Below are 12,986 nucleotides of genomic sequence, written 5' to 3'. Positions count from 1 at the left end.
CTACGTGGTTAAGGTGATATTTAATTTTATTTAAATAAAGAATAAATTTATATTTGGTTGAGATAAGGTTTTCCAATTTATTCTAGCAGCATATATTCATTTTTAGACTTTTTTTCTATTCTATAATTCTCTTGTAAAAAATAATCCACTAAGCTTTTTGCACCCAAATTTTTATGAATTCTGGTCCACTACAATAAAAACAGTTCTGTAGCAAATTTGCATAAAATTTAGCAATTATATTATATTACCTCATGTTATTATCATCTTTTAAAATCAAACAAATCACGAATATTTTCTAAATTTATAAATATAACATTGAATTGTTTTTTATACTAAAACACTTAAGTATAAAGCAACAAAAAAAGCCATCATGAAGTACCACATGCCTTATCAATTAAAGCAATTACGCAAACGAGCTGAAAAATATGTCTTAAGTACTTTAAAATTTCAAAAACAATGCTACTTAGCGCTATATAAATTATTCCCCTATTATGTAGAAGTCCATTCTCAAAATGAATTTGAAAATATTTTTAACGGTATTAGTTAGCTTAGGCTATGCTTCTGATGCATTGGCATCAGTCACCTTAACGGTGAGCGGCTTGAAAGCTAATATAAAAAATAGCTTGGTAGAGTTGGACTTTAAAGCTGACTCGACCATTTCTGCAGTCAAAGTTGGAGGGAAGAATATAGCGTCCACTAGTGAAAGAAGTTTCTATTTAGACTGGAATAATAGTAAGTTTTTTTAATTATAATAAAATGGGCATTTTTAAGTGTTTTCTTTTTAGATGGCCAGGGTGTATTCAAGCCATCAAGCATCCATATTGTGGAACAAACTTCTTCCAGAGTTCACTTCTATTGGCTCCAGGAAAATATTGACAATGTGTTCAGGATCGAGCTGCATTATATTATGGTAGATGGGGTTAGTGGCATATATTCTTATGCCAAGTATACCAATGATAAGTCATCTGATTTGACTTTGGGTGAAACCAGAGTAGTAAGTATTTATCTATTTAATTATTATGGCAAAATATCCTTCATTTAATCATAATCCTCTTTCTTTTGAGGTTCTGCCTTTAGAATTACTCTTAAAAAGTTATTTTTTAAGGTATATCGCTTCAACCCATCCATATTGACACAAGGTAGCAACCAGGCACGCACAGGAACCCTTTACACTTCCACCTATTTGAACAAACAAACAAAAATCCAAGACGAAACCTGGCAATTGCCTGATGGCACCTACTATACTAAATATGACTATGCTGGATACCTAAGGGAAACTGATTATCAAGTAAAGCTTCTACAAAAATATCCTAAGCTATATGAAAAAAACTACAATTTTTAGGGTGTCTATGGTAATGGCTATGGTGCCTTCGTAATCTCTCCAAGCAGAGAATACCACGGTGGTGGCCCACTAAAACAGGATCTCTTGATCCATCAAAACTCCCTAATCGCCAACTATTTTATTAGCAGTCATTTTGGTACAGCCGGCCTTACAGCCCCATCAGGCTGGAGCCACATCTACGGACCATGGCTGTTGTATTTCAATACAGGATCAGACAGCGCCATTTTATCAGACGTGGTTAACAGGGTGGCCACTGAGAAGAAGAGTTGGCCCTACAGTTTCGTTAATGACAGCGATTATCCTTTATCCAGGTTAAAATAGGCATAACTTAAGTGAGTACGATTGGCATGTTGTTATTGGATGTTTTAGAGGTTCGGTTTCGGGTACGGTGTCAGGGCAGAAGAGCGCCATGGTGGTTTTATGGGATGATACTACCAAGACATTCGAGCAACAGTCTTTGGGTCACTTGTATAATACGAAGACCAACTCTGATGGGTCGTTCAGTATTGCGAATATACGTCCTGGTAGTTATTTAGTTGCTGCTTACCCGTTGGCTGGACATGGGAGTGACAATTTGGCTACGTCGAGTGTTACAGTGACAGCAGGTAAGGGTTTGTGTTTGGTTTGAATTGTATTGATTTTCAGTTCATAGTTAGCAAAAACGATTATTGGGTTTGCTATTCTAATTAAAATTAATATAAATGTAGAAGGGTTTTCCGATGGGTTAAAAAATGCGTTAGAAAGTACGAATAAAATGGAAATAAAAAGTACTAGTAACAGTGAAATTACAAAAAAAAAGTATTTGGTTAATCTGTGGATGTTGGTAATATGGGTACGGCAGGTAAAAAATTAGCAAGAAATTATCAATACCCATAATAACTTATTAATTGATTTAATTTTGCTATAATACCCAACAAAATAAGAAACTTATTATAAATTCGTCACAATAATACAGATTTTACCATTGCCCTTATTTTTGCAATTTTAAAAGTTTGACAGATGATAGCTTACATTATAATTATCGCTGGAAATATAGTTATATTGCAAGACTCTCTTCAAACTCGCCCAACGGTGATTGTGGTTAATTTTCTGCATGTTTTTATTTTTTATAATTTTTGACAAGGAAATTATTAGTTTAGGGTGGAATTTGACTTAGCTAAGAATCATTTTTACCACGCTTTGAACCCTAGAAATCTCAAAAAACACATCCATTATTAAATGACCTTATTCTCGGATAACTTTCTATCTATCAAAGATACGAACAAATTGTAAAATTGATTTTTTGTAAAAAATTATCTTTAAAATCGACCACTAGGCATTATTTTGTATTTCTCGTACTTTTTAAGTTAAAGCAATAAATAAGGAGAATCGTATTTATTTTTATATCTTTTAACTTCACCATCGCTATCAATGTCGTTACAATACTACTGATCATCAACATCAACTTTGTCATAGCGATCATCAATATGCGAAGCATATCAATTGATTTTGTTTTAATATATATGAATTTAGATTATTATCTCAATTCTATTAAAAAAATCAAATATTTTTCTAGGCATTATTTGTATAAATATTCAACACAGATTTAGCAAACAATTTGATTAATTGATACAGTATAGCAAAAGACAAAAACAAAAAAATAAAGTGAAGAAACAATAAAGAAAATAAAGAAACGCATTAAGAAGCATAACAGCTTTTAAGGAAATACTGCCACAAATGTGGAAATAATTACCGTAAAGCAATGCTTGGGTTCCTCGGTTAAAAACTGGGTGAAAAGTACGATTTTTGAGTCTCTACTGCATTTAACTCTTCAGTCATTTATTAAGATTTAGAAAATGTAATTTTGCCTCAAAGTTCTGACTTAAAGTAACTCCTATTTTTGTCACAACGATCATCAATAATATCGATGCTTTGATTAACCTGCGAAACATCACATTCAGGATTGGTATCGTGGATTTTGTTTTAGTAGAAATAAATTTAGACAATTTTCTCAATTTAATTAAAAAAAAAATTAATATTCTTCTAAGCAAATAAAAATTAATAAATATTTTTTATAGCAATTTTAATCAATTTCGAGTTTTTTATTTCAATGGATATGATTTCGGACAATTGTCTCAATTTTATTAAGAAATTTGAATATTCTCTAAGGCTTGTTTTGGTATAAATGTTCGGTATACATAGAGCAAATGATCCATCAAAATTATTTTTCTCCTTTTTCTTACTACTTCACTTTTTAGGGTCTGATTGATTCATACAATAAAGCAAAAGGAAATAAACAAATAATAAAGTGCAGAAACAGTGAAGAGATTTAAAAAACGCATTAAGAAGCATAACAGCTTTTGCCACAAATGTCGAAATAATCATCGTAAAGCAACGCTTGGGTTTTTGGATCAAAAAGTGTGTAAAAAGTGCGATTTTTGATTCTAGTGTATTTCACTCTGTAGTCCTTTATAAATATTTAGACAATGAATTCAGACTATTGTCTATTTTTTGGTAGAAATGTTTGATAAAGATATAGCAAACGTTCGATACAGATTTAGCAAACAGTTTACTTAATTGATACAGTATAGGAAAAGACACAACAAAAAATATAAGCGAAAAACAATAAGGAAATTAAAGAAATGCTTTAAGAAGCATAACAGCTTTTAAGGAACTACTGCAATAAATGTAGAAATAATCACCGTAAAGTAACGCTTGTGCTTTTCGGTCAAAAAGTGGGTAAAAAGTGCAATTTTTGATTTTCTACTGTATCTCACTCTTTAGTCGTTTATTAATATTTAGAAAATGCAATTCTGCCTTAAAATTATGTTGAAGCAGAGAAATTATGTAGCTTCTTCTAGTAGAGGGACCTTTTTCAAGTCTAGACAAATAAGAGCAAAAATGTTGTCATTTTTACGATTTTTAAGATATTGCCAGATACTTTTGCCAATTCAATAATCTTAATTAGCTTTACTTCGACTATGATTTATGATAATATTAAATGATACGTTAAATTTCAATAATGAATTATAGAAATTTATAGACCTGAAAATTCTTCATGCTGACTCTTCTTCAGTTGGGTTGTATCAAACTGTTGTTTCCATTAATAAAATAACCAACTTATACAAATGACAAATATTTATGACTGGGAAAAAAGTTGACTGGGTTTTTTGCTTACTATACTGCATCCATCAAAAAATTTCAGCCTTACAAATTGATTATATAATTATTTGAGTGGTATTAAATACATGGTCTATTTTATGATTTAAAGTGATTTTCTATTTTTTTTTAGGTGGTACGGCAAATGTTGGCACGCTCTCCCTACCAGAACCCTCTAACATCATTTGGTCTATTGGAGAAACCGACAGAAGATCTGACCAATATAAATACAGTAACGAACCTCGTAATTACGTTTATGAAACCTTACCTCCCGAATCTCTTACTTTTACAATTGGGTCCAGTAGCATCTCTGAAGACTGGTAAGTTTCAGTTTATTTTTATGCTATTTATGTAATGTTGCTATAAAAATTTTTGACGGACAATAACAGAATTTTGGAAAAATTCAAAATTCAGTCACTAAACGATGATTTTTTTCGCTAGTTTTAATGTTGAAAGGATTTATCTGAATTTACTTTAACTGATGTGAAAAGTACAAATTTTAAAATGTATTACAATTGATGTTTCTTTCTATTCTTCTCTCTCTCTCAATCTCGTAGGCTTTAACTGCTTGATGGATATAAAATAATTTTTTAAAAATCTATTAAAATTAGACATTGCATCAATACCTACCTTGAATTTACAAAAGATTTTGGATCATAGTTTATGTTTGAAAACATTGAATCATTTTGGAATTTTAAATTCTAATGATTAGCATTTAGTATCTTGATAATGGTTTATGTAGAAAAGCTTAATGTAGAAAAATATAATGTTATAGCTTTCACTAAGGTAAAACTGATAGGCTTTAATTATAATATAAATCAAAATAAATCCCTTAATACGTGTGCATTTTTTTATGGATCTAGTAGTTTTTTTCCATTCAAGACTGTTTATTACATAGATCGCTAACTGCGGAAGGGACACATTTCTAGAATATTCTGGAAACGGTCCTTCTTACTCGGTTTTCTTTTTCTTTGTACTTTTTATTATTGCTTTTTTGTTACCTTAATAAAGTTATACCTAATATCAAGCCGTAATTTATTTTTTTTTTAATATTAATAATTATATTTAGGGTTAAAGAAATTCTGTGTTAGGATTTCTATTTTTTATTATATATTTATATATTTCCTACTTTGTTGATGGGTCTGTTTTACCTGTAAGGCTAGTTTTGTAAAACAAATAAATAAATAAATAAATCAATTACCTGAAAACAAAGAAAATTACGGTATTGGAGTGCGTAAAAAGTTTACGGTAATTCTACGATATTTAATTTTTTATTCACGTATTAAATTCTCCTTAAATATTATTTCTTTTATATACGTAATTCCTTTGCACCCAATGAATATAATTTTATAGCGATCGTCTACGATTTGCTAACTGAGTAATATATAACAAAAAAAGGACAAAAAGTAAATTTTCCAGGTTTCTACTATGTCTAATTTTTTAATCACGTTTAAATATAATTTTTCCTTCATAATTATGTATATAAGTGAATTTCCTAAATTATGGAAAATTTAAAAATAATTCTTTTATTTGTTATAAAAAATTTAAAATTTCAGAATCATCTATTTTCATACTTGTCTTATAAAATACATCTAAGTAATTTTACAGTATCTGTGCTTCCTTCAGTCTTCCCTAATTAATTCCGAGCATTCTATATGAACACTATTTAATAGTTTATTTAAAAAAAAAATGGAAAATTCTAGGGAAGGATTTCTTTTAGTTTTCTAATATAGACTTTGAGCGTTGATTGAATATTTGGGAAGATACGCAATCCTGTGTTAAAAAGTGTACCCGGTCGACTATCGGATTGCCGTTCAGTTTCGTGCACCGTGTGGTGCTGCCTCGAAGCGTCATATCTAGGAACGATTTATTTTAGCTGTGTGGACTTGGCTTTTGGCTTCTTTGAGTCAGGTTTTCAACGATGCTGGAATCTCCGGTTACGCGGCCGTGTTGGATATTTTTTTAAGATATGGGATGATGCTGCCAATTATGTTTTTATTATTTTTTTGAACATACAACACGGTGTCATTTATGTGGTGGTCAAGTGATAAGTGATATACTTAAGGGTGGAGGCATATTGAAATTTCTTAAAAGTTAAATTTTATAAACAAATAATTACTTACCAAAATATGTTTTTGAGACAAAAATTAATACAAAAATATATATAAAAAGCTATTTTTACAAAATTACCAACAAAGTTTAATACAAGTTATAATTCCAACAAACATTGTTTCCTTCATTTTGTGTTCAAGAGGGTCAAGTTTTTAAATAATAAGCCCGTTGCACTTTATTAACTAAAAACTAATATACAAAAAATATGTGGAACAAATTTTAAGATATAAGTAGGTTTCACGTAAATATTATAAAGAATAATTGAAATAATTCATAAGACTTAATACCGATCATAATATAACTTCTTGATCAATAATTTTTTGTAAAAAGTAACCCATTTTGTCATGTGATTCCATATCTGAAAAATGTGCAGCGTAGTGACATCTGTAAAGTAAGGGGTTGTGAGTGAGGATGTTAATAGAAATTGAAAATAGGCCACATTTTAAGTTTTAAGCGACACAGGAAAATTCTCAATTACCAGTTGTTACAACTATACTTCAAACTATAAAAAGATACCTAGTAACAAAAAAAAAACATTTTGTTTAAAGACCCCGCATCACGGTTATACAGGACGTCAATAGAGGTGGAATAATTAGAGGAAAGTTGAGCAATATAGTGTCCTTTTATAATAAAATCTAAATACTTCCTAAATTTTGCAAAAAACTGAAATTTGGCAAAATCATTTTATTTTTTTCTGGCCTTATTTCAAAATATATGACAAAAGTATTTATTAAATGAATAAATTATTGTGACCACTTTTTCTCGCCTATACGATGACACCTTTAAAATTTAAAATACGACGTTCTGTCTTTAAAGAGCCATCATCAACTTTGTTTTTCTTCGTCGGCGCTATATTGACCATTTGCAGTTTAACGACGCGGGAATCTTTGGCCGCCCGGCCGTTTTGTTATTTTTTTAAGACAAGGGCGATGATGATAACAGCGCTTTTATTTATTTTGTTATTGCTGATATTTAAATGCGCTGTGATCTCGCATAAATAACTATAAAGATAGTTATAGATAAATGTGGTGGTTAAGTAATGTATGAATGTTTGAATAAGGGTTGAAATGTTTTGAATAAGGGTGTAACAACACTATAAAATATCGAAAATAGGCCACACTTTAATTTGCAATACAGGGAAACACTTAATTACTAATTCTTAAAACTAGAAAAAGTTAATAAGAAAAAAAAACAAATATTTTGTTTAACAGTATAAAGGGTCTCATCGCGGTTATACAGGATGTCCAAAATAAGAATGAGCAATAAATGGTTTAATTAGGCGAAAGTTGCGCAATATAAATGCAATGATTGAATAAATGCAATCTAAAAATTGGAAAAATGCCAAATACTTCCTAATATTCAGGAAAAAGGTGAAATTTGGCAAAATGTTTTTTTTATTTTTTTCGGGCGTTATTTGAAAATATAAAATAAAATCATTTATACATTATTGTAAACGCTTTCTCTCATTTACAAGTTAACATCTTTAACTTTTAAATACGACGTTTAATAACTCTTAAATCCTTCTTTAGAGAGTCATAATCAACTTTTTTTCTTCTTGTCGACTCCATGTTGGCCACATGTTGGCCACTTACAACAAACATTACTTTTTCAACGAGGTAATTTCTAGTGAGTAGTTGGAATCATCCCTATTAAATATTATATACCTCTCTCTCTTTTAAATACAATTTCGAATTTCAAAAAATTCAAAACATACTTTATTCATAAATACATGGTACCTACTTGTTGACATGGTACTTCTATGATATAAAATAGGCACATTAATCGACATATTACTAACACATAATTTAAAAACAATACACAATAGTGGGTTCAACATACTAGTATAAACACAAAATGTATTTTTAATTTCAAAGCAAGACGACTTAAATTTTTTTTAGAGTAACATCACAAATTCTAACCTTTACATCTTTACTAAAAACTAATTATATACGATTGGCCTGTTCCTAACTATCTTAAAAAAATTCTAATGCTATAAAAATACTGGCTTTTAAGAAGTTTCGTTAAGAACTTTTTAAAGCGAGGAGAACTTCTAGAGACTTTTATGACATTTGGAAAATGATTAAAAATTTTTATGCTCAAGTAAATAAGAGAATTCTTAGCTCACTTTTCGGGATGGGCATTGGAATATTGTATTCTTTTCTGATATTATAACGTTTTAAGGAGCCATTATTTTGAAGATACCATTTATATTTTTTATATATTAGGCAAGCAGACTCAACAATAAACAAGCAACACAAGGAAAGTATCTTTAAATAGGGGTCTGCATGTCCTGTGGAGATTTATGACACATATATTTAATGGCTCGTTTTTTAAAAACAAACATCGAGTCAAAAAGCCGTTTACTAATGCAACTCCAAAATGTTATTCTATACTGTAGGTATTTTTGTATGAAAGTAAGTTCCAACTTTCGACAAAAAAAAATAGACCGTTTTTGCAGATATCAATCTCAGTTCATTTAAAACCACTCTAACAGCATAACATCGTCTAGCCAGTTTTTGCCTCCTGACATATCTCCATAAAACTTACATTTATGATCGATAACAATTCAAAGAAATCTGTTAAAATTATTCACTTCCAATTCTTTCTTGTGAATCATGAACTGCTCTGAACATAAAAACTTAACAATTTAGTCTTATCTATGTTTAAAGACAACAAATTAGCATCAAATCACTGTTTAATCATTAATAAATCTGTAGAAATTATTTTTGTTAATGTGCTTTTATTATTGTCTGCCCATAAGATAGTGGTGTCATCTGCAAAAATAGTGAAGAATCCTCTTATCTGGAGAAACGCCAGGTCATTTATATACAATAGAAATAAAATAGGACCGAGAAACGAACCCTGCTTACTACACAAAGTTCAGACAAACTGCCATTTGGCCAAACAAACTTTTTTCTGTCTAACAAAACAAAATTTTAACCATTCTAGAGCAACTCCCCTAAACCCATATCTAGAAAGCTTATCGAGCAATTTCCATGGTTGACACAGTCAAAGTCTTTAGAGAAGTCGCAGAATACCGCTGCAGCAAAGTGACCTTCTTCAAGCTCAAATATAACCTCTCCAGGAATGAAAACATTACTCGACATTCATTTAATATGTTATTTTTTTAAATAGGAAAGCTACCATTCGTACTATAACCAGTTTCTCAATAACTTTAAAGGCTTTTTAGGCTTTATTTTTATCTTTTTCATGAATGAATTTCATCATGAAAACAATTATTGAAAATACTTAAAACACTAAAGACCATAAACATAATTTATTGATTTAAAATTTTCTTAATGTAAAAAAAAGAAAAAGAGAAAATGGCTCTCATAGACATGAAGAGACAGTATTTTTAAGAGTTCGGATTGATTTTTGTAGATAAAATAGATAATTTTGTGTGAGGTTTATAATTAGATTTTTTTAAAGATTTTCTAATAAGATTTTGAGATTCCCATATTAGGTTGTTATAAATCAAAGTCTTAATTAATATACGCACACTGATTAATTTTGCTTAAAGGAGCCATCGTCTCACAAACTAAACACATTTACATATATCTATCTATTTGTGATTATGATATCCAAGAAAAATTTTTAACAACTACCAAATTGCAATACGGCAAACACGAACCTGTGCAAAAACTCTCCCACACGACTCGGATGATCGGCCGATTACTAATGAGAAGCGACGGACGAAATTATTTTCGCGCATACTGGAGAGAATCGCCATCTATTTTTCACGCATATTTGCGGTCACGCTTTAGCCCATAACGTTGCGTATCTTCCCAAATATTCAATCAACGCTTTGAGGTTTTAGGCTGTTGTGAAATAAATAAAAATATGCAAATTTGCCAGTATTATTTACGCAAATATCAAATCAAATTAAAATGGTTTATTTGTTAAAATTTACAGTTTTATAGGTCAATAAAAATTATAAAGAAACAAAATTACATTCACAAATAGGACTATTCTCTCGATTATAAAACTGTTTTCCCTAGTAAGCACATGCAAAGAAGGGATGAAAAAGCCTTTTACAATTTACAAAAACAATTTTACAAAAAATAAAAATAAAAAAATAGATGAAAGCATACCTCATACTTTCTAATAATGCATACCAAATTAGCAACAAAATGTGGCATTGATAACATTTTGGCTTTTGCGATCGCATGCATCGCAATGCAATGCAATGCATTTTATTACCTCTTATAAATATATTAATAAGAGATAGTAACGAATTGATAAAACTAAAAAAATTTCAAATTTATTTTTAATTAATGAATTTTGAACAGTTAAGGGCCAAAGGTCAATCAATAGTCTTTTTGCACATATTATAAAATAATTAATGACAAACATTTTTGTAGGTATTATGCCCAATCAAAACCCGGCGTCTGGACCGTGCAATACCAAGACACCCAAGATGGTAACGGAAGAACCTTAAGGGTGGCCTTAGCCGCTGCCAGTGTAAAACCTCACCTGATCGTTTATTTAAACAACCATAAAATTGGGGATGTTTACTTTGGAAATGACCAGGCCGTTTATAGGAGTGCTATGCAGAGTGGCACCTTTACTTCCTTAGTTTTGACCGCTAATAATGCCCAAGTGGTCAGTGGCACCAACACTTTAACTTTCCAAATTAGTAGAGGAATGGTTATGTACGATACTATTAGCTTACAAAGAGGCTAAAGAGATTTTAATAAATATTTTATAAATAAATGCTTTCAAGTATGCAATATGTTGTTTAATATTTCCTTTTAAATTTATATAGACGAACATGAATAATCCTGATGCTTCTCGGGAGAGCGTTATATTATACGAATCGCAATTAACAAATTGCACTTGTTTTAAGTTTATTAAGTAAAATTACAACTGACACTTGATTAGAAGGAACGTTGTTATATCTGTAAAGTCCCAAATAAAATAAAAAATTTTAATTATATATTAGTAGTAATTATTGGATTTGTCCTTTATTTACATGTACCTATTAAACTGACATAACTATATAATAAGAACCCAGCTTTTCTACATATTTCATATATCATCATTTTATTTATTTAATAGTGTTTGGATCATCTGGAAATAGTGTTTTTTTGGTAAGTTTTATCAAATTAAATAAGAAAAACATTACTTTGTTCCAATACTTTTCTAACTATGGAAGTGAGATGAGGATATATATATGAGAACTTAGCTTTTCTATAAATTTCCTATATCTTCGTTTCATTTATTTAATAGTGTTTGGATCCTCAGGAAATAGTGTTTTTCTGACCAGGTTTATCAAATTAAATAAGAAAAACATCATTTTGTTCCAATACTTTTCTAACTATTAAACTAAGATAAGGATATATATATGAAAACCCAGCTTTTCTAGATATTTCCTATATCATCGTTTCATTTATTTAATAGTGTTTGCATCGTCTGGAAACAGTGTTTTTCTGACCAGGCTTGTCAAATTAAACAAGAAAAATATCACTTTAATCCAATATACTTCTAACTGGCTAACGACTGTAAAGCCTGGACTAATAGTGGCTTCCTATCTCAAGTGGCTAAAAAAATGGCTTTGACTAACTTAAGAGCCTATTTACTTAGTGTCTTCCTATTTAAACGCTTGGAAAAAGTATTCAGTTGACTTATATAAGTACCCCCAATTGACTGATCAATACTCTATAAGTCGATTTAAATACCTGGAAGAAACAAATATTTATTTCCAGAAATGTGAAGTCTGGACTAAGTGACTCATCCTATCTCAAGTGGCTGAAAAAGGACTCTGACCAGCATGAGATCTTATGAGGACTTCCTGTTTAAAATGCTTGGAATAAATATTCAGTTACCACGGTAAATAATTAAACACAAAAATCGGCCAAATTAAAAAAATGTTCACAAGAAGTAATGCGGGTTATCTATGTAATAAATTAGTGCAAGCTCCTTCAAGGGCCAGAATAAGGTTGGGGTATCTTAGCGCGAGATTTGAATTTGATATAGATTTTTAAGTTTTATTTAGAAAAATTACAATTTGATAATTTCTTAGATAAGCCTTGTCATGGCATGTGTGTATGCTTATCTCCTAGGTCTACACGTGATTGTACTTATTGGCTCCTTCAGACTTCGTGGGTTTTGTAATGAAGTTGAAGGATACTCGAAAAAAAATACAATCTATAATATCTTATAGAATTTGTGTCAACTAAAGTACCCTGAATCTGTTTTTACCCTTAAACAAGATCAAAAATTTGTATAGATGAAAAGTTTGTATATATTAACAGGCAAAATTGACTAAAAATAGTCTATGATTTGACTTAAGTACCTAAAAGTATTAAATGATGTACTTTCAGGAACTTTAGGTCATTTTTTAAGTTATACTAACTTAAGTACCTGGAAAGAAGAAAAATGTTTTTTCCATGAA

General features: G+C 30.0%; 1 protein-coding gene across 1 annotated transcript; it reads left to right on the top strand.

The window, feature by feature from the left end:
• Positions 1-497: 497 nt before the first annotated feature.
• Positions 498-11,322, top strand: LOC126736557 (rhamnogalacturonate lyase-like). Its single transcript, XM_050440957.1, has 7 exons — positions 498-732; positions 786-994; positions 1,106-1,288; positions 1,343-1,653; positions 1,712-1,947; positions 4,614-4,800; positions 10,954-11,322. Exons 1-7 carry the CDS (start codon positions 513-515, stop codon positions 11,273-11,275), a joined length of 1,668 nt encoding a protein of 555 aa, XP_050296914.1. The 5' UTR covers positions 498-512; the 3' UTR covers positions 11,276-11,322.
• Positions 11,323-12,986: the final 1,664 nt, after the last annotated feature.

Source organism: Anthonomus grandis, chromosome 5, assembly GCF_022605725.1.
Source record: "Anthonomus grandis grandis chromosome 5, icAntGran1.3, whole genome shotgun sequence".
In the NCBI taxonomy this organism is placed as follows: domain Eukaryota; kingdom Metazoa; phylum Arthropoda; class Insecta; order Coleoptera; family Curculionidae; genus Anthonomus; species Anthonomus grandis.
Note: the sequence above shows the minus strand (reverse complement) of the source record. Positions and strands in the feature narration are given on the sequence as shown.